This window comes from Pleurodeles waltl, chromosome 6 (assembly GCF_031143425.1).
Source record: "Pleurodeles waltl isolate 20211129_DDA chromosome 6, aPleWal1.hap1.20221129, whole genome shotgun sequence".
NCBI lineage: Eukaryota > Metazoa > Chordata > Amphibia > Caudata > Salamandridae > Pleurodeles > Pleurodeles waltl.
This window is the reverse complement of record NC_090445.1, coordinates 519,109,466-519,132,372: the sequence shown is the minus strand read 5'-3', so window position 1 is coordinate 519,132,372 and position 22,907 is coordinate 519,109,466. Positions and strand designations below refer to the sequence as shown.

Sequence of the window (22,907 nt, the reverse complement as noted above, 5' to 3'; positions counted from 1 at the left end):
ATCCACAAGACCTTGCAACCTTCAACCCGCTACTAGATTCCACCACAGCCTCATCAGGACCACCAGGAAATCCACCCTGCTGGACTGCATCAACTTCAACACACAAATTAATTTTTGAGCATCATCGAAGAATTCACCAAACCACAAGCCGAGACCACCAACATCCCTCCATCTCAGGCTGCCCACCTTCTTCCACTGGAAGATCAAAGACATCTACAACAGTTTTGGACCCCAAGACGATCTGAGCTCACCAACAACACCCCTACCAGGATCCACCAAACCCCCACTACTCCTGCACGCCTGAAACCTCCTCATGATGGATGAGACCCTCTCCATCATGACCAGCATCCAGTCTGGAGCCCTGACCAACCTCTACCCACACTACTTCTTCAACAAGGCCAATTCCTCAATCGCACCCAAACTCTGCAAGGCTATCAACTGCTCCCTAGAATAAGCAACCTACCCCGAGGATTGAAAACATGCCAAGATCTGCCCACTTCTGAAAAAAACACAGTCGACCCAACTGACATAAAGAACTACTGTCCCATCCCCCTGCTGCCCTTCCCAACCAACACATCGAGGACAATAACATCCTGAATGTCTCCTAATCAAGATTCAGAACTAACCACAGTATGAAAACCACCCTCCTCTCCACCATGGGTAATATCCGCTCCCTGCTCGACCACGGAGAAACAGCAGCCCTCATCCTACTTGATCTTTCAGCCACCTTCGATACAGTGTCTCACCGCACACTATGCGCGAGGCTCCATGCAGCAGGCATACTTGGCAAGGCCCTCCGATGGATACACTCCTTCCTGACAGGAAGAACACAGAAAGTCAGGCTCCCTCCACACCTATTAAAACCCACCAACGTCAGCTGTGGAGTTCCCCAAGGATCATCGCTGACCCCCACGCTGTTCAACATCTACATAATCCCACTCGCCTCTACCATCAGGAACAACAGTATGAATATCATCTCCTACAATGATGACACCAAGCTGATTATCTCCCTGACCAAGAACCTCTCAACAGCCAAGAAGAATTTCAGTGACTGGATGGAAGCAGTCACCACCTGGATGAGGGAGAGCTGCCTCAAGCTGAACTCTGACAAAACTAGGATCCTCATCCTAGGACCCTCCCCATCAGTCTGGGACCCTCAACATTCAGCATGCCTCCCCACCCCTACTAACCACGCACAAAACCTTGTTGTCATCCTCAACTCAATGCTCACCATGACCAGACAGGGCGATTCGGTCTCCTCCAGCTTCCTCCACACCCTCTGGCTCCTACGGAAGATCTTCAAATGGAGACCAACTGACTGCTGGAAAACCATGACACATGCACTAATCACGAGCAGACTAGACTACGACAAGGCCCTCTATGCCGGAACTTCCAAGAAGAACCTGAACAAGCTACAACAAATTCAAATCACCGCCGCCAGGCTCATCCTAGACATCCCTGCCAAGAATACAACATAGAACACCTTAAAAACCTCCACTGGCTCACTGTTGAGAAGAAGATCAACTTCAAACTCCTCGTACACGCTTACAGAGCCCTCCGTGACAGCAAACCTAGCTACCTCAACCTCACAATGCACCAGCATCACCTGTTAATCCCCTTCCAGATCTCTCCGCTCGTCCCAGCAGTCACTCGCCAATGTACCCCATAAAGAAGTCCTTGGCTGGAAGAAGATCTTTTTCATACCTGGCAGCAAAAGGTTGGAACACCTTACCTCCTCACCTCAGACAGATCAACTGATCTCTGAGGGCACACCCTCAGTGCCTCGAGACTCTATGGGTGAGTAATGCACTCTAAAATACATGATTGATTGATTGATTAATTGACTTTCCTGACAGCAGGTCTCTGTCTGTCATGGCTGTGGAGCGAGATTGGCCCTCTTGCATTGTGTTGTTTGTCTTCTAGAAAACAGAAAGCCTTTTCTAATGACTTCATGAACTTGGCATCCAAGGTACCGTACTTCACTAGATTTCCTTCTTCCTGAAAGGCTGCACAAAGATGGTCAGCCTGCCCCCTTAAACTTGGATGCCATTAACCTCATCTGCAGAATCCCACAAGGATTCTCACTATGTTCAATGCCTACATGACCCACTTACTAAAGCCATACGAGCCCACAGAATCAACCTCATCACATACTATGCTGACAACACTGAGCTCACATTCTCCCTCTCTGACAAGATGCCAAGCAGTCAGACCAGTTTCTTCACCTGCATGACCAAAGTCGCCAGATAGATGAAAACAAACTGTCTCAAGTGCAACCGAAACAAGTCGGAAATAGTAATCTTTGGCAGAGACAGCCCACTCTCGGACTCTGGTGACCTTCCACACTTGGACCCGCAACCCTACTGGCAACCCACACAAAGAACCTCAGAGTAGTAAACAATGATCAACCAACCATGACAGGCCAAGTGAATGCAGTCTCCGTCTCCTGCTTCCACACTCTAAAGATGCTCAAGAAGATGTTCAAATTAGTCTCCACCAACACTTGCAGAACTGTCACCAAAGCCTTCATCATCAGCAAGCTAGAATACGGCAATGCACTCTATCCTGGAATCAACACTCAACTGGCCAGAAACCTCCAGATCATACAAAACTCAGCAGCCAAGATCAGCCTCAACCTCCTACCACACACTGACATCACTGCTCATCTCAATGAGCTCCACTGGCTCCTAATCCACAAATGTGTACTCTTCAAACTCCTCTTGCATACATACTGTTGGACTTTTTTGTTTATGCAGGGTCATCCCCAATCTTTTTGGCTCCTATATCTTCTGACCTGTTGCTGTTGACTTTTGAACTCTGAGCACTTTACCACTGCTGACCAGTGCTAAAGTGCATATGCTCTCTGTGTAAATTGTATGTAATTGGTTTATCCATGATTGGCATATTTGATTTACTAGTAAGTCCCTAGTAAAGTGCACTAGAGGTGCCAAGGCCTGTAAATCAAATGCTACTAGTGGGCCTGCAGCACTGGTTGTGCCACCCACATGAGTAGCTCTGTAATCATGTCTCAGACCTGCCACTGCAGTGTCTGTGTTTCCAATTCTAACTGTAAATTCGACTTTGCAAGTGTACCTACTTGCCAGGCCTAAACCTTCCCTTTTCTTACATGTAAGGCACCCCTCGGGTAGTCCCTAGGTAGCCCCAAGGGCATGGTGCAGTGTATGGTTAAGGTAGGACATATAGTAATGTGTTTTAAATGTCCTGACAGTGAAATATTGCTAAATTCGTTTTTCACTGCTGCAAGGCCTGTCCCTCTCATAGGTTAGCATGAGGGGTACCTTTATATCTGATTAAACTGTAGATTCCCTTTGGGAGAAGATGGACATGTGGAGTTTGGGGTCTCTGAGCTCACATTTTAAAAATAGATCTTTTAGAAAAGTTGATTTTAAGATTGTGCGTTTGAAAATGCCACTTTTAGAAAGTGAGCATTTTCTTGCTTATACCATTTCTGTGACTCTGCCTGTTTGTGGATTCCCTGTCTGGGTCAGTTTGACAGTTGGGCTGGTTGCACCTCACACTAGACAGTGACACAAAAGGAGCTGGGGTGTAGTCTGTGTTTCCTGATGAGCCATCTGTGCTAGGAGGGAGGGGACGAGTGGTCACTTACACCTGAAAGGGCTGTGCCTGTAATCACACAATGCCGACTCCGACCCCCTGGTGAGTGTCTGGGGCCTGGCCTGGGAAGGGCAGGATTTCACATTCAAAAGATACTTTACTTTGAAGTAGGCCTACTTCAAAGGAGAAATTGGGTATAAGAAGGGCACCCAAAACCACAGACTTTAGAACACTTCTGGAAACAAGAAGAACCTCTGCCTGGAGTAGAGCTGAATAGCTGAGGAAGAAGAGCTGCCCTGCCTGTGACTGTGCTTCATGGAGCTATCCTGTTGTTGCTGCTTCTGCCAGATTAAGAGGGCAAAGACTGGACTTTGTGTGCCTTCCATCTTGTGAAGAAATCTCCAAGGGCTTGATTTAGAGCTTGCCTCCTGTTGTTTGAAGTCTCAAGGACAGCAAAGACTTCTCTCTGCCAGCACCTGGAGTCTCTGGAGAGACTCATGCTCTGAGAAGAGGTGCCCTATCCAGTTCCTGGGCCCCTGGAAGGAAAGCTGGTGGAAATCAAAGAAAATCGACTTCGGATGACTTCAGACCGCCGCCGCTGCCGAATCCGGTGATGCCCCCTGCAACCGACTCCGTGATCTTCGCTGGAATGCGACGATCTTCGCAGGCCTGACGCCGCTGCAGCCCCACTGAAGTCCACGACTCCATGGAAGTCGCCGCACCACGTCGTGACCAATGCCACTTGAAGTGCACGGTCGCGATCCCTGACTTCGCGCATCGACCTGTTTTCACTCTTCACCGAAGGTACTGTACTTGGGGGTCTACGCGACTCCGTGTCCGGCGCCGCTGGTGTCGGCTTGTTGGGAACGACTCCGTCACGATGCCGTGTTAACACCTCATTGAATCATTTTGTGTTTCTAAGCGCTATTTTTGAATAGAATCTTTAAAAACTCATAACTTGACTTGTGTATGTCGGATTTTTGTCATTTTGGTCTTGTTTTGTTTAGATAAATATTTCCCATTTTTCTAAACTGGTGTTGTGTCATTTTGTAGTGTTTTCATTAAGTTACTGTGTGTGTTGGTACAAATACTTTACACCTAGCACTCTGAAGTTAAGCCTACTGCTCTGCCAAGGTACCAAGGGGGTAAGCAAAGGTTAGCTGAGGGTGATTCTCTTTTACCCTGACTAGAGTGAGGATCCTTGCTTGAATGAGGGTAACCTGACTGTCAACGAAAGACCCCATTTCTAACACATACGAAGCCTTTCACAACATTGACAACACGTACCTCAACAACCACATAAACATCCACAAACCTACCAGACACCTCTTCTCAGCCGGACTCCTACTCGTACACCCCCCTTCTATATTCAGAACCAGGTCATACCTCCTCCTACTTTAATCATAAAATCTGGAATGACCTCTCTCTGCACATCAGAGCCTGCTCCTCAGTTCTTAAATTCCGCTTGAAACTGAGGACCTGGCTCTTTACCAAGTCCTGACCCTGGCTCGGCCCATGTAGCTTTTTCTTCAGTGAAAGGTTAGCCTCCCGGGTGAGTTGTGAGCAAATACACATAAATAACATACTTTGGATTCCCATCATCCCTCCCCCAGTACTCTAAAGGAGGATTACTGGTAGCTTTATTTAACCAGCAATTGTGGATTATCTGAGTTCTATGTGAGCCTCTTTGTATCAGTTCAGCTTGACATTTGCCAGAGATGAGACCCTAATAATTGCTGTGATCCACAAAGCCAGAAATATCCCTAGAAATCTATGGATAGTCCAGTGCTGTGATATGCAGCGGAGAAAGAGGAAGAAGTGCTGCCTATTGTGTGGAGTGGAGCAGTGACCTGATCAGAAAGAAAACAAGCAAGATCCAGCAAACTGAAGCTTGAGTTCTAGATGTCATGAATAACACAAGACCCTTTCGTCCAAGAAGCAGCCACAAATATATCAAGCATTCTGGGATAAGAGAGTTAAGGGTGAGCAAAGAGTATTTCAGGTCTCTGAACATATAATTGCCCCGAGGTGCCTGTTACCATCCTTGACTTTGTGTGGCCTCATGTTTGCCACTTTCCAGCCATGAAATGAAAGAGAGAATGTTTCCCGTCATCCAATGTATTACCCTGTTTCTCCCAGAAACGCTTCCTCCTGTAATTACCTACTATCAGTCTCCCAATAACCCTATACGTTGCATACTGATGATTGTGTGAACTAGGAGAGAGTTATTCTAATTTTCAGCTTTCAAAATGGATGAGACCCATGCTCATTTTGGGTGGTGCGTTTTTGCAATACTTGGATTTTGCATCAGTGTACTGGATTCTTAACTATCCTGGGTTCATACTCACATAGTTGGCCAGCCTTGCACTTAAAACCACTTAGAAACTAGGGAAAGGGTGGCATATAGGTCATTGACAACTAGATACATTGTAGCAATCACTCTAAAACGTTTGTAAAATGAAAAGAAAAATACCTTAGGTAGCGTGAATCCTCTGAAGTTGGTGTCTCTCATCACCATGTGTGGGACTCCTAGTGGAACAATGTCACTGAATCGCTGGATCTCATGGATCACTGCATCTGTGTATGGCATCTTGTTCCTGTCCTCAACAGAAGGAATGCGGAGCCGACCAATCACATTATCAATCTCTCCAATGACCTTGTCTGTAATTAGAAATCTAAAATTAACAAAAATGATTTTTCTTTTTTTTTTTCTTTCCAGCATTCCTTACAATTTAGAAATGGTTCCGCAAATTTGAATATGCTACATTAATATATATGTATAATTATATAGTGTCTGTTTTTGTCTAACAGGTACCAAATTACATCAAATAGTCAATGAAATTGAAGTCTGCATCTTTGGAATCTCTATGATGTCACTTAGAACCCCAAGGTGAAAACTCCCTACTATTGGCAGTTATCCATCTTCGATTTTAAGATGTGTATGGGTTGTATCTTCAGGTTAAGTGTTATGGTTTTGTGATATTAAGATTGTGCCATGTGTTTGTGTGTCTCACAATGGTGACGTCCAGTCATGGACTTCTGTGGGTGTATGCTACTGTGATTGAAGAATGAGCATTCACCTAGCACCTAGCCAGTAGAAACATTGGAGGCCATCAGGAGTCACTGTGCAAGCCCGGAATAAAACTTTTGAACTTTCACCTCACCTTGCCTGCCTCTTCTTAATAGCATGATCTCCTGACCAAACCAGTCAACAGTGAAGGGATAGAAGAGTCATACATAAGTCAAACAAAACAGCTTTCATATTCCCACTACCATCCCCCCCCTAACTTCCTTCCTCTCACATACAGAAGCCCCGTTTGGACTACATAGAAAATCACACCTGGCATCTTGCCATCCAACAGAATCCTTCCTTCCCCAGCCCAAACAACTAAACTAACAGCATTCAATCTATCAATCAGTCATTTGTAGATCGCGTTGCTACAACCTCTGGGCGCTGGGAGGCAAAGTCTCTGTCGAAGAGCCAGGTCTTGAGTCTTTTTCTGAAGTCTGCCAGTGAGGGTGCAGTTCAGAGGGGAAGGTCGTTTCAGGCCTTGGTGGCGATGTGAGAAAAAGAGCAGCCGTGGCTGAGGGTGTGCCAGATTCTGGGTGTATGTGCGAGGGCCAGAGAGGAAGAGCGCTGCTGTCAGGCGGATTGGAGGAAGTGTAGATGGTGGTTAATGTAGTCTGGTCCTTGATCATGTAGGGCTTTGTAAGCATGTGTGAGGAGCTTGAAATGACATCTCTTCTGGACAGGGAGCCAGTGGGGAGTTCTGAGTTGGGAGGTGATGTGGGTGTGCCTAGGAAAGTCCAGAATTAGTCTGTTGGGGGTGTTCTATATTGTCTTGAGTCTCTCTAGGAGCTGGGAGGACATGCCAGCATAGAAAGCATTATCGTAGTTGATGCCGTTGATGATGAGGGCCTGGGGGAAATTTTTTCTGCTGTTGCCTGGGATCCATCTGAAGATTCTGCAGAGCATGTGGAGGGTGTGGAAGCAGGAGGATGTGACTGTGTTGATCTGCCACTTCATGGTCAGCTCACTCGTAAGAATGATGCCAAAGTTGCGAGCGTGGTCTGTAGGCATGGAAGTTTGTCTGACTACCAACTATGGTTCCAGATGGAGGTGTTTTTCCCAAAGATCAAGACTTCTGTCTTGTTGGAGTTCTTTTGTCCAGTGGGATGCTGAGTCACTGAGATTGTGATGGCCAATCTCTTGGCCTCCTTGAGTTGTCAGTGGTAGTTTCTGAGGGCTGCTTTGTGGGCTGTTCTTTTAGAGGGCTTCCTGGTGGATCGCCATTGTTTCTCGAGTTTGCAGAAGCTGCTCTTGGTGGCTGTGAGCTCTGGAGTGTACCAGGTGGCATTGGTAGAGGTTTTGTTAGTTCTGGCTATTTTAAGCGTGGCAACTGATTTGGCTCATTGGGCGATCCAGGAGAAGTTCAGGATGGCCTGGTCGAGGTCAGATGAGACCTTGTGTTAGAATAAGCTGAAGGCCTGCATCCCTTGTGATTCAGTTACTCTGCTCGAGTTGCAGTAGTCAGCTCTGTGGTTCCCGGTGGGGGTGTGTTCGGGGGCCGCGATGGTGAAATGGATGATGCTGTGGTAGTACCAGGAGAGTTCTGTGATGTGGTTGAATCTGTATCTGTCACTGAATATAAAGAGGGGTCAAGAGTGTGCCCGGCCTTGTGTGTGGGTACATTGACTAGTTGGGTGAGGTCTATGTTGCTCAAGTTCTCGAGAAAATTGAGGTTGCCAAGCAGAATGTAGTGAATGGAGTCGATTCCTAGTAGTGCGATGATGTTGGGGATCTGTACACAACGGTAGTTTTGGAGTCAGTTTGTAATTGGAAATTGAGGTGTTCCATAAAGGGTAAGGTGTTGTTGTTGGTGGCAATGCATTGATTGGTGATCTTGAATATGATTGCAATGCCCCTGCAGTGTTTGTTGGTTTAGTCCTGGTATATGATCTTGTTGCCATTGGGTATTGTTGTGGGTATGTCGGGGTTCAAGGAGGGGTTTAGCCAGGTTTCAGTGGTGAAGGCAAAGTCTGGTGAGAGGGAGGTGATAGTGTCCCAGATTTCAGTGGCGTGTTTGCAGAGGGATTTGGCATTGAGCAGGATACATTGGAGGGGTTCTGGGTTGACTGTCCCCTTCCAGGAAGGTGCAGTGCAGGGTCCTTTGTGGGCTGGCAAGTCAGTGCTGCAAGAAAAGTATCAGTTTCAACAAGTGAAGGGTCTTTCGGTAACACTAGAGGATGTGGTGCAGCAGTTGTTGTTGTGGCTTCCAGGATTCAAGGCTCTGAGCATCTTGGTGGAGTAGCTGAAGGGCTAGGGCTCCTGGTGCTGAGCACGATACAGGCACGGATGGGTGCAGATGGCAGAGGCAGCTTCTCCATGAGAGCGGAGAAGCGTCACCCCACTAAAAATGGTGATTATTTTAATTTATTTCCATTTTATTTTTCAGCACCATGTCCTCAACTGAGTGTCAGGACAGTGAAGGGCAATTGCTGCTGAGTGGCAGCAAAGAGTTCTGCACTTTAGTTTAAAATGTGCATGTTCATTTGACCGGCTGTCTTGCAACAATCAGCCTGACATGAGAACTTTAAACTTCTCTAACCCAGCTAATTTAAGACTGCTAGGTTAGAGAATACCCATGCCTCCAGTGCTCTTGAGAGTGCTGAAGGAGGCCACACTCTCCAATCCTGATGCTTCTCTTATGCTGTTTATGCAGTACCAGAATTGATTAGTGCAGTTTCCTGGGTCCCGTGCTGGAGCTTCGAGGAGAGGAGAGAAGAAGAGGACACCGTGAGGTACACATGTCATTTAATTTTTTTTTAAAGGTTTTCATCATTTTACCCCGTGCCCCACCACTGTAAATACAAGCCAGCCGCAACTGGCAGATGCGCTTGCCTTTGGTGTGCCAGCAGTGTTCCCACTGTGCGTGCCCACCTCCATTAGGTAGGCCCCTTTGGGATGGAGGGGTGCTGGGTGATGGGAAACAGAAGGAGGAGGGAAATAGGGAAGAGAGAAGGAGCTGAAAAGGCAGATGCGGAAGAAAAGACAAGCAGAAAAGTGGAGGAAAAGGTGCAGAAAACAGGCAGAAAAAAGGAAGAGAAAGGTGCAGAAAACGAGCATAAAAGAGGAGGAAAAGGTGCAGAAAACAAGCAGAAAAGAAGAGGAAATGGTACCGAAAACGAGCATAGCAAAGGTGAAAAGGAGCAGACAATGAGCAGAACCGAGCTGCAGAAGGTGGCTGAGGCCAAGCTGGACAGAGACTGTCATAGGGGAGCTGGCATGAGGACCTGCTCAATGGGGTCACGCTAGGTCCTCGAAGTGGGGAGGTCGGCATGGATCTGGGTGACGGGCAACAGCGAGAGGAGGGAAATAGGAACAAGAAGAAAAGGAGCAGAAAAGGCAGGAGCAGGGCAAAAACAAGAAGAAAAGAGGAGGCAAAGGTGCAGAAGATGAAAGAGGAGGAAAAGGTGCAGAAAACTTCAGTTTTCATTACTGTGATGTGGTGAACACCCAGATGCTGATATCAGGCTATTTCACAGTTCTCCATGGGTAAAATCACTGGACACACCGATGATGCAATAACTGAAGTGAAGGTGGTAGCCAAAAGAATAGAGTTAAAATAAAGTGACCCGATAATTCTGTTATTGGCAAACAAACTATTTTCTGCTGAAATGTGAGTAAAGTGTCCCAGAATATTCTGGCATATAGCAACCTGCTAAAAGAAGGTGGTACATATGCCTGGAAAAGGGCCCAGAATTCAGAAAGAAATAGGTACAGCAGTAATGCCGATTTCCCAATATTATTTCCCATTCCAGCGGAAAAACTCAGAACGGTCTGGCACTGCTTTGATAAAACTAGCCTGTTCAAATATTGTGAGTCCAGTATTACTTTATTATTATGACCAGGACATTTGTAATGAGATACTATGTCCCACAGATTTTCTAATTTGGATCTGCCTAGATAATCTCTACAATATGTTACAAGCACGCGTTAATCAATGTAATTGTCAACAGTGACAGAGGACTGTATTTTCTGTATTTGCTCTTTATCTAGGTGTTAGAGACAGTCTTTTGGGGTGAGTGGGTTTTTCTCTCCTCTCTGGAGATACAGGTTGTATTTGAAAAAGCAAGAAGTCAAATTTGGTTATCCTAGATTTTGGATTTATGTATCCATTCACTAATAGAATCTCTGGATGTGATCACATGGTAGCTCCATATCATTTACATTTCATATGTGTGGGGATGTATTTAAGTTGGCAAGTGTAAAGGGTTCACTTATCATTTTCCTGGATTACAAAGAGTTGGAGAGGGCTTTGTGTGAAATAAAGAGGCCGCTATAAAACAGTACCAACTCCAGACATTGATAATATGAACAGCAGACATTGACAACAGGGACACGACTCCTGATGTGAATTATGGATTTAGCAAGGCTGATTTGCAAAGGCATTTATGAGTAAGGTTCTTAGGGCCACAAGTATGTACGTTTTGTGAGTCACAATTTTGTCGCAAACCTATTTGCGACGGAATAAATGTTTTTTTTTGGTATGTACAAATGCCATTTGGCAGAAATAGCGATGCAACCAAATTGTGATTCGGTATATATTGCAACTGGATTTTGCAGCTCAATCACAAACCATATGTTCTAGGTAGTCGCAATTAGTGACTTGTCGCAAAATTGCCTATTTGCACATGCAATTTAGCACTGATTCCATTCAGGTGCTTAGTAGATTCAAAGTATAACAACAGCCCCAGAATGCATCAGGTTTTTCCACAATGGCTGCGCTTTATGTGATTACATTGAAGAGGCTGATTCCTAGCTGTCCAGCAGAGGAGGGGGAGGCAGAGACAGGAGAGGATCTACAGAACCAGAAGGAAATATATGAGAAATACATCCTGAGTAGCAGAGTGATCTTAGAGCGATAGAAATGCTGAAACCTCAGCTAGAAATTCATAACCTGTGCAGCTGCTCCATCCCCACGCATGTGCAGGTCTTGTGCTCACTGCACCTTTTGGCCTCGGCTAGCTACCATAGGGTAATTGCTGTCGCTGATGGGATATCACAAAGTGCATTGTCACATTTCTTTAGACTGTTCCTAGATGCCATATTCTTAGACATACCCAACTGCATTTAACTTCCCAGGAATGAGGAGGAAATGCACAACACCAAACTGAACTTTTACAGGATAGCCAACTTCTCCCATGAAGTAGGGTGGGCAAATGGGACACATGCTCTCATCTGTCCTCGTGCACATCTAAAATATGCGCTCTGCAATAGAAAAAGAACCCATCCACTCAATATCTAAATTGCATACAATGGCCATAATGTCATCACCATCATAGTGGCAAAATACCTTGGGAGCACCCATGATGTATACATCTTTAGGCACAGTGGAGTACACCAACACCTGGAATTGGGGAGCTTGATGATGGATATTTACTAGGTGATGTGTAGCTGTAACCTAAATAACCTATATGTGTCTGTCCATAATTAGGTCCTGCCATTCACACACTTAACATGTTTGCCACCAGGTGACAGTCCATACTCATTGAGACCATGGATTCTGACTACATACTTAGCCCTCACAGACTACCTTCAGAGATGTTACAACAAAGTACATCTACACACCAGAGCTGTCATTGTAAAGGATTTTCAGCATGCTTAAAACATGATTCTGGTGCCTTCCCAAAAGTCAAGATACACTCCAGTAAGCTCCGAAGATAGCCTGCAAAAGTGTAGGAACCTATGGCAGCTTAAACAATATCGCTACCAGGCATGGGCAACCCCTCAATGTGGGTGACACAGATTCAGAGGATTAAGAGCTAGAGCCACCTCTAACACAATCTGGCGATGGTAGCATGGCAATGGAGGGGAGACACCCACAGGATCACAAAGCAACACATTACTTCGCAAGGTAAGTTATGTGTAACACTGCGCCCGCTAAAATGATGTACGCATAGGCAAAATAGCAAACTTAAACAACCTTTTTTCTCAGGCTACTCTACTGTCAATAACAAAATGAGATCTATGTTTACCAAGTGGCAAGCAAAAAAAAGGTATGTTGGTTATATCACCTGACACATTATCTTCATGTGTTAATGCCAAAATCTGTACATGTGTCCATCAGGCTCTCTTACGGCTACTAACACCATGCCCTGTCCCTGCTTGGTCTCCAATAGGGTTGTGGCTACTGCTACAGTGCAGGATGTGGGCATCAGTGGCCAATATGCTGCTGACACTACTTATCTCCTCAATATCCTGAGGTGTATCTCCATTACCTCTTGCTACCTGAGAAGTCTGTAGCAGCTTAACAGCTGATGTTATCCACCCTAAGCCCCTGGCAACATCATCTGTTAAATGGCCCAACTCTACCTGAAGTATGGCAATTTGTCTGGAAAGACATGTAATTGAAGTGGCCAAATGGCCTATGGATAGTCTTAGCAGGTCCATTCTTGCAGAAGGAGTGTATTCATGACGCCTCCGATGGGCATGGTCCGCCACCATTTCATGGCATAAAGTCCTATATTGCAGTTGTGAGGTTGACTATGTTGTCATTCATTGTGGACATTTGTGTCCAGATTCTGTCAAAGCCCTGAGCAATGCTCTGCTGCATGTGATGCATGTTCCTATTCAGACTTCTCAACTGCTTATTTTGTAGGTGCTGATTGTGGAGAAGGGATGCCTCTAGGCCAAAGTACAATTGAGAGCTGCCATCATCCTCACCAGCATCATGTGCCTCATGATGCCTTTTGTTCCCACCCCCTGCAACTTGCTGTTGTTGGATCAGAGTTGGCTGTATAATTAGACTTTGTGGCAGAGGGATATCATCATCATCTGTTGCTGCAGGCTCTGCAGCCACTGTCTTAGTGCAACTTTGGGGTGGGGTATTGCTGCCTTGTCTGTCTATGGGGACCAGTTTCTCTGCTGCTATGTTGGCATTGTTCACTCCCTCCACAGTAGTGTCCTCACTATGCACCTGAGGGGGATATTTGGGACTTATAAGATATATTTAAATCATCTATATGATGCTTAGTGCAATAAAATTACATTTGGCTTCTGACCTGACTCCTGAACTACATTACCCATAATGCACTATGCTAGCACAAAAGTTGTAAATCGGAGCATTACGGTCTGATGCATGCTGCTGGACTCTGTGGGTGTGTGCATCGAGTTGTGCTCTGAGATGAGTAAAAATCTAATATGTGACACTTACTTTTGGATGATCCTACTGCTGAACTGAACTGCCAATGTCTCCGATACCCACAACAGCTTGCCGCTCCAATATGGACTCCACCATGGGCTCTAGTGCAGTGGGTGGTGGTACTGTGAATGGGCCGCCAACTGTTCCCCATGACTTCTTTAGTCACTCAGTCACCTTTTCCTTCATCTGCAATCTGAGGTCATACCACCTCTTGCGTATTTCTTCTATGGTCCGGTGGCTGACTCCAACTGCATTTATTTTGGCCTGTATTTCCTGCCAAATTTTCTTCTTTTGTGAATTTGGCACAGTGGTTGACGTCATTCCAAACAAGACATCATGGTGCTCACATCACTCCTCAAGGGGTATCTCTAACTCCTCTCCAAATTTGAGTTTTCTCTTCCTCCATGCAGTACTTTTTTCTGATGTTTTGCTGGCCATGGCTCCATTAGCTCCTCTCAGCTTGTTTGGCCTCTGCTGTGTGTGTTAAATAGACTCCTCCTACATTACTATGAGACACTTCCTGGTTCGGGTGGTGATTAACCATGACCAGGAAGTGTTTTGTCCCCTCATTTTCACCCCCAGTCACTATTTGCGACTCATTCGCTTTGTGCGACTAGATCTGCAAAATTGCGAGTCTATAAAAGGTCCATTCACAGTTTAGGAAATTGGAATTTGTGAACAAGCAAATTGTGAAGGGACTTGTTACTGATTCACAATCTTGACAGTCACGGGGCACATTCATACCAATTTGCAATTTACTAATTGTGATTCACATGGATTCGCAATTAGCAACGAACACATTTTTTGGTTCATACATCTGGCCCTAAGCCCTCATTTAGAACCACTTTACACACTCTTAAAGGTCTTTGTCCTGAATATCTAAAATAGCAATAAAATGGTACTGTTTCATAATCCTAAATTAAACCTATGAGTCTGATCATTAGTACTAGTGTTCTCTTTCAATCCAGCTTGAATATGGGGTAAAATATTAGCCTTATCCCTCCATTTGTTTATATTTTACAGTATTGCTTTGAAAACAAAATTTGAGAAAAATGTATCAAGCTCAACCATCTATAGATCATTAGGTCAGTACAACTTCCCTTTTTGACTATTGAGATGTTTTCCATGCCCAATAATGTGTGAGAAATAGGAGTGCCCTGAGCAACAGCACTTCGGATAACGTGAAGACAAGGATCCCAGATCAGAGGCTCATATTGAAATAAATCAAATGGAATTTCATCTACACCTGAATCTTTTCTTTGTTTATGACTCATTGGTGCATTCTGAATGTAAAACTCACGTTTTTTTCAGACATAGACATATCGACATGGCAGAATGAATTCATCTAAAGCCCTATTACCATTACCAATCAATCAAAAAATACTTTATTTTGGCCACCAGGCCATTAAAGTACAGAACATATATATAGAAATACACAGTAATAATTAAAACAGTAAATTAACAACAAGGCAAATTTCATATCTTTTCCAAAGAGCTACAAAGCAGAAGCGTCAAACATCAAAATGCATACACAGGCAAGAAGAATTTAGTAAACAATGTACCAGTAAAATAGCAGCCACTAACTTATATGAATAAGCATTGGGGAAGCAGAGTAATCAGTATGATGAGTGAAGGGTAACCAATACATTCCTGAGAATTTTCTACATCTCACTCAGAAACTTGCCAACTGGGATAGCAAGCCCTGGGCAGCACGCAGACCTCGGAATGCAAAGTGCAACACAATAGTTGGCGGCATCCAAGTGTCTGCAAGTAGGTGCTCATGTCTTGCCTGGTCGAGCATAAGCTGGGCAGGCAAAAAAATGTGCACAGGCATTCTCCTCTGAAGAGGAGCAGGTGGGGCATGCATCAGCATCCCCGCTGTACACTTAGCTGTACATGATCTCAGCAGATAAGAGCCCCCTCTAAACTGGAAGTAAAAATTCATGCCAGTGGGAACGGTCACCTGATCCCAATATGACTGATGCTCACTCATATATTTAAACTCCAGGAAGTCACTGGCAAGTTTAGAAGATTCAGCCTTTCGAAAGTTGCTCTCTTCAACAACTGCCTAGTAGATCAACTTTATATTGTGTACGGTTGGAAAGCAGATAGTTGCAGAATGTGTCCACAGTTCTGACAGCCCCAAGCACTGAAGTGACTCATTAATACTCATTAACCAGGGGACTTTGTGGGATCTGTCGCTAGCAATGACATCCTGGAAGATGTTAACATAGTTCACAAGTTTCAGAGTAGTCCACAGCTTGTGCCATTACAAAAGGGGACACAACTTTAATTTATCAGCTAGACTAGTTCAGCCCATATCCACATGTAAAGGAAACAATGGGGTACTGTGGGGAAGCGAGGCTAAATTACATAAAAAGGTATTTCAGCGATGGTAAGCCAGTCAATGTTGGAAAAGCCCCATATCTCTGCCTCATTCAAAATTGACCCCAAAACCTTGGCCTCGTTTATATGGAGTGCAGTAGTAGTAGGTTTAGTAAATGAGGCACTATATTCCCTATATTGTGCCCCTGAAAGTTGTTTGAGTTTAAGAGCAGCTTTGCTATGTAGTGGATCCTATTTAGTTTTAATGGGAATCAGGAGTTTAGCTTAGCCTTCTGGCTCACAGGCCTGTGCCCCCATCACCTAGGATTTTAACCTACTTAGCTTCTTCTGTTTTAGCACATTTATTTAATTATTTCTTCCAAAATGGCTGCCATGTTTATAGATAGGAAGATGTTTTAGTTTCACGTTATCAGTGCCACTCTGTAAAGGCATCACTACCAGTGTCAAAGATAAATGAGATACGTAGGTATTTACATCATTTACTTTCCCACTTTCGTGTGACAGTAACATAATGTACCTTTTCAGAAAATTATTTATATAATTGCCACCCCAAGCATGCTTTCTTATCTATTGTTTGGGAGCATACCTGCGTCAGGGGTCGTACCAGATCTGTATATATACATCTCACACAGACAAGATAATCAGAGGGATTCCCACCAGATGCCATTGATGCTTTCTTTGCCACATGTTGCCTTGATGCTGACCCAGTCTTCTTGTTGCCACGGAGTCTGATATAGAGACCTCATTCCAAGGTAACGAGGGTTGGGGGGCTCTTCTCATGGACATGGTACTGGCAGATTAGGTTTAACACACCTAGCTCTCTTTAGGTTAGAGATTAGGTTCATCATTCTAGGGTATTAGGGCCTATTTGACATCTATTTTGTATTACATGGTATTGCAAGATGTGGGGGTCTTTGTATTCATGACTCTCGTTTTCACCATTCTGTTTCTTGCATTGTTAATTATCCTAATCAATGCAGACCATGCAATTTATCGTAGGTTGCAGTCTTGTTAATATAACCTATTGAAACTTTTCTGCATCTCCTTCATTTCCCGTGTTTGACTCAGACATGTTATTCATGTGAGAAAGAAGTAATCTTGTTTAACCACGACCTCCTTGAGATGTCACACTTTTGAGTTAATGCGTAAAGGCTACCACAAATCACACTTTACTGTTTGGGTTTTTGTTGAGGTACTACTTGTGAGCCGGGAGGGTTGGGCCGACAGTTGCGACTCGTTTTGGGATTGGCCTAGTCACCAACAACCAAAAGTGCTGTCATCCTTAAACCAGCAGTCTTGCCTAGAGCAAAAGTCAAACTATGACAGCTAACATGAGATTTCCATTGTATGCGCCCACTATACAAAACTTCCATGTAAGTAAAAGAATTAATCAGCTCAAGCCCCCGGCCCCCTCACTAAAATATTCTTTCTCTCCTACAGCTTGCCAGAGTTAAACAACATCAACTTTGTTTTGGTATTGTTGATTGCCAGACCCAGAGCAAGGCAAAAACCTTCAAAGCGATGTAGGAGCTTTTGTAGCCCACTTGGGGTCCTTATAAATCAACAATGTGTCATCGGTAAATAATAAAATTGGGATTTTAGTTCCATCCACTGCAGGGGCATCTGCTTCCACCTGGGCTAAAAAGGAAGCTATATCAATAATTTACAAAGTAAAATGCATAGGAGCCATGACACATCCCTGGAATACGCCTCTACATACTGGTATCGTGTGAGTCAACTCATCCTAATTCCTCCACCTAATGCTGGAAAAGTTATCATCATGGAGGAGTGTCAGCAAGAACAAAAGATTCAGTATGATTTTCATTTCAGCCAAGACCTGCCAGAGAGTCATTTGTGGGATCAGATCGGAGGCAGGTCTAAGGTCAACAAATGCAACATAAAGACTTCCCTTACTGATATCAACAGTACCCCAATAAATCAGGTAAATAGTAGAGATTTTGGTCCAGAAGCCTGCTTGAAAAGGGGCTAAGAATGTCCACCTTGCACATCCACTCCTGAATCTTGGAAAGGATGCAGCAACAGAATACGTTTTGTACTCAGTCGATTAGGCTTCTTGGCCTAAAATTAGTAGGGGGGTGATCTAAGCTGGATTTGTACGATTTGCAGAATTCTGTACCGTCTGTTCTCTTCCATTTTTTGGATGGATTTATAAGATTTAGGAGATTCTAATACAGCAACCATTGCAGTCACTTCAGTACTTTACAATAGTAGTCACACCAGTGGTGTTGTTTCAGACTACAGCTCCTATTACAGCGTGAACCCTTAGAAAAATACTGGGCCAACCTTTGAAACATCAATGCATGGGTTTTTTGAAGAGTGCTATCACAATGAAACAACATGAGTCCCAATAAGGAAAATGTGAATTTATGTTGCCTATTTGATTAGACTACTGTTTCCTTTTTAATTCCTTTTCATTATATGCCAATTAATTATTGGTGCTGCCAAATAACCTGTCATCAATACCTAAAACGTATTCACTTTTAAAGGTCAAATAAAATGTTTTCCCTGGAAGGCACTAAGACAAAAATGGTCTCAACTCTGAATGATATCAGGGAATGAGCTTGGATGAATGTCCTCTTCGATCTATCACTGGTCTTGAAATGGTAGACTGTTCAAAGTCGGCATGAGATGATTGAGTTCGTCTGATTTTTTTCATTTTTGACAGGCTGCAGTCAATCTCTCTCCCTAGCACCTTTAAGGTTGGAATAAAAGATTGTCAACCATGGAGTCCAGCAGGGCTCCTGTCTTTCCTGATATTGTTTAACATTTATACTCCTCACCTCATAAGTATCACTCGTTCTTCTGAATTACTCACTGTAGGGCTTTGCTTATTTACAAACCTCTTGTGCCACCGTTGTGTCATTTTGTTTTTGACGTAGCAGCGGTTGTAAGCAGTCCCCTACAGTGTACCACATTTACAAACTGGTGTAATGGGACCATTGGACCAGTTTGTAAAGCCTGGCACCACATTATATCCGCACCAGGTGTAAAATATGCAAGATAGGAATTCCCCCATTAAAAGCCAAGCAGAACTGGTGAGGTGAAATCTACAAGATTTCACTGCATCGTTCTGTGCCTTCATTGCATCCAAAATGTAACACCTACTCAGAGCAGGCATTAAACGGATGAAAGGCTTTTTAATGTGGGAGCCTTTCATGCACTGCTGGAGTAGAGTCATTTTCTGATGCTTGTCCGGCAATGCATGACTTTAGCACCACAGATGTGTCAGAATTTCTTACACATCTGTGGAAAATGTGCACCATGGAGCTCTCTACAGTAAATATCATGGTGTTGTTAGGGGGCCCAGTGCAGAGCAAGAAATATGACATATTGGACCTGATTCTTGTAAATGAGGCCCTATATCCTACATTTATGATACGCAGTCTCCCTTCCGATTATATCACTCTGCTGAATAACTTCAGGAATCTCTTCCTCTCTGCTTGTCAGCAATGCAATTCTAGATGACCACTAATATGCTAAAATCAAATGCAGATACAAAGGAAATATTGTTTTTTGAGGTTGTCTCTTTGTGAAACACCACACTAATGGCTTTACGATTTGGGAGTGTGACTAGTGGAAACCTGGGGTTCAAATTTTATACAGAGCTTTCATTGGGACCTTAGTCGATGAGGTGATATCTGCATGTTCTTTGCAATTGTAACTTCTGATGAACAATCTAATAGTAATTCCTCAAGAATTTTACTCTCTCCAATAGTAAATGCTTGTGTTACGTTGAGATTGGATTAAGCTAATGCTCGCTGTCCATGGATATCTTTAAAACTATCAACCAGATTGTATTTATCTAGAATGTATCAGTAAATGTGAGCTCTGGTCGATGCAAACTTGACCAAGTCACTGATGGCAGGAAAATGTTACTATGGCTATCAGTTGAACAACTAAGTGCCTGATTTAGATGTTGCTGGTATTTAACACCAATCCATCGTCATGATGGCCCAAAGTACTCGGTCGAGCTGATGGTCTTCTGCCCACCGTGTTTTGATGTATCCGCAAGGGCAGTTCTCGATGCTGGCTTGCCCTCAGGCTGGCGGTGTACCACTGACCAGATTTAAAAGTCCCCACTGTACTGGCAGTGTGACGGCAGCAAGATACCCAGGGATGTGGTCATCCCAATGCGTATATGTGTTGCTACGGGTGTGTTCCATGTAAGAAATGGAACAACTTGTACCAGCACATATCCCCAAGAATACTACTAGCCAAAATAAAATACATACCTGTGTGAAAAGGCAGATGTCCTGAGCCCAGGTGAAGTGGGCATTTTACCTTTTCATGCACCATGGATGGGACCCACTTCGAGTTTGGCGATAACAGGATTGATGTCCGTCGGGATCCCCTGCCTGCAGCAATCATAGGAGTCCTCTTGGTGAGCTCCTGTGGAAAAGGTAAGTTGGCAAGGGACTGATTTTTCACCCTCTTTTCTATCCAAACCACCGACTCTGGGGTGGATGTAATCCCTCCACAGTAGGTCAAGCGGGAAGGCAGATCCAAATCTACTCAGCCGGAACAATGGCTGCAGTGCCGCTGCCAGCCACGATTTCCCAATACTCCATCGAGGCGGGATTCCAAGCCTGACGGAGTCAGCGGGATTGTGGTGGTCTGTCGTTGATGGTCCCACCGGCATCTAAATAGGGCGAGCTGCCCGTCAAGCTTGCGGATGGCAAATTCGACAAAAAGAGACTGCAGGACCATTACACCCAATATCTAAATCAGGCCATAATTCTTTTTAAAGCACTATGTCCAGTTCATCGAGCACTACGAGACAATGGTGCACACTCAGGGTGAGAATTACTAAGAATGTTTCAACGCAGTAGCTGATTTCAAAATGTTAAACAGTGCCACTAGTATGTATCAACTGTTATGTGAAGAGAAAGTGAGTATTTGGAGCCCTTACAAATATTTGGAAATTATGCAGACATTATAGCCCACATTGCAAATTTTCTTCAAATATTGGTCACTGATTTCAGCAGGATTTATTTATTTATTTATTTGCTCATTTATTTAATAAATAGTTTCATACTGTGAAGTGTGTCATGCTTTTGTTACTTCAAAAAGCTTTGAAGATGGGAGAAAAAAGATGTTTGTAAGATGAGAGGTTTGAATACATTCAGATCAGGTAAGTACATTGTGCCTGAGTTTGTCCACTTATGACCACTCTTCTGTCATAAATTAATTTAACCATCAATCTGAATATGTCAGTATCCATGAACCTCCTGGACTGCATGCAGTTGGGTTGAGAACTCAGATGCAGTTTAAGGAAATTCTAGAGTTGGAATCCTTGCATATCAAGTAGCTAAATCAGTGTGTCATTGTGAGAAATTGGGCTACTGTAAGACTGGGGTGTGAACAATCGTCAAGCAGCAACCACAATCCTTGTCAGGGTGAGGCAAAAGCCAAACCTGAATTAACCTGTGCTCAACCCTCTTATAACTTGGCAGAAAGCAGCCAGGCTTATCTTAGAGGCAATGTTCTAAAGTATTTGTGTAACACTTCAAGCAGTCATAAAATGAAAACACCACACAAGAAGGACCCCACACCAAATTATAAAAATAGAACTTTCTTTAATAAATAAAACAAAAACACAACCAAAACAACAAAGATCAAATTAGTAGAACGGGAAATATTCAATTTTAAAGATTTGGGCAAAAATAGAACCAAAAGCACAAAGTGCCAAATGTGGACATCTGGTCACGCTGGACTGGGACAAAGTCGCAAGTTCAGATTGACCCTGATGGAGCGAGGGCCGGCTACAGGGACTCAGTTAAGCCAGCAGAATAAAGTACCTTAAATCCTGTTTTTTGAGGAAGCGTCAAAGGTGTATTGTACAGCTGAAGAAATGCATCACTTCCGTGGTGAGGCTGCGATGCAATGGCCTGCATTCTGATCGAGGATCCTCTTAACGGGGCTTGTGATGCCAAGTTCAGCACTGAGGATTCAGCATGCAGTCAGGGTGATGATTTGTATCAGTAGAGATGCAAGGCTGTGATGAGGAGTCTGGTGTTATCATCGGGGCTGCCATCAACGAGGGATGTGAGGGCCATCATTGATTTGTGTTGTGTAGTCAAGGAGATGCAGCTGTTCTAAGGGGATGCAGTTCGGTGCAGGTTGTTGTGATGGGTGTGATCCACTCAGTACCGGAGATGCGCTAATTCTGCTCAGACTGGAGTGGCACCATGTGGCAAGGTACAGTCCAGCTGTGGATCCGAAGCCTGTCATGTATCTGAGTCTTCAGGTCAGGAAATCAGCAAACTACCCCTTGGAGTCACTGTGGGGTTCTTGGTTCAACAGATGGAGATCCAGTCCTTCTTACCTAGGCAAGAGAGCAGCAGGTCAACACAGAACGGCAGTAGTTTCTTCAGAGCAGCAGTCCAGCATAGTGGCAATCCTTCCAAGAAGCACCGTAGCCCTGGCAGTGTATCCCCAGGTCCAGAACCGCACTGAAGTGGTCGTGTGTGAGGTTCAGTATTTATACACAGTTATGCCTTTGGACAAGCTTCCACAGGTGTGCCTTTGTAGTATAGGGATGCCCTGCCTTCCTGGCTCTGGCCCCAGACTAACTACAAGGGATATGCATCCATTTGTATGGAGACACAACATAGCCTATTCAAGTGTTAGAGAAGCTTCCTTCCCAACATTCCATTGATGGCCCATCCAGTCACACCTAAGCTTCTCAACTGTCACCAAACCCCAGTCATGCGACCCAGAGACAGGCTGCAGGCACCAATAGGCACATGTATCAAAGCT

General features: G+C 44.3%; 1 protein-coding gene across 2 annotated transcripts in view; it reads right to left on the bottom strand.

Annotated features, from left to right (window-relative positions):
- LOC138299952 (cytochrome P450 2G1-like) overlaps window positions 1-22,907 on the bottom strand; it is a 318,315-nt gene that overhangs the window by 37,365 nt on the left and 258,043 nt on the right. For both annotated transcript variants that reach the window (XM_069238682.1, XM_069238681.1), the window contains one exon: window positions 6,050-6,237. In XM_069238682.1, the coding sequence (XP_069094783.1) occupies window positions 6,050-6,237 (188 nt within the window). The remainder of the gene's footprint in view (window positions 1-6,049; window positions 6,238-22,907) is intronic.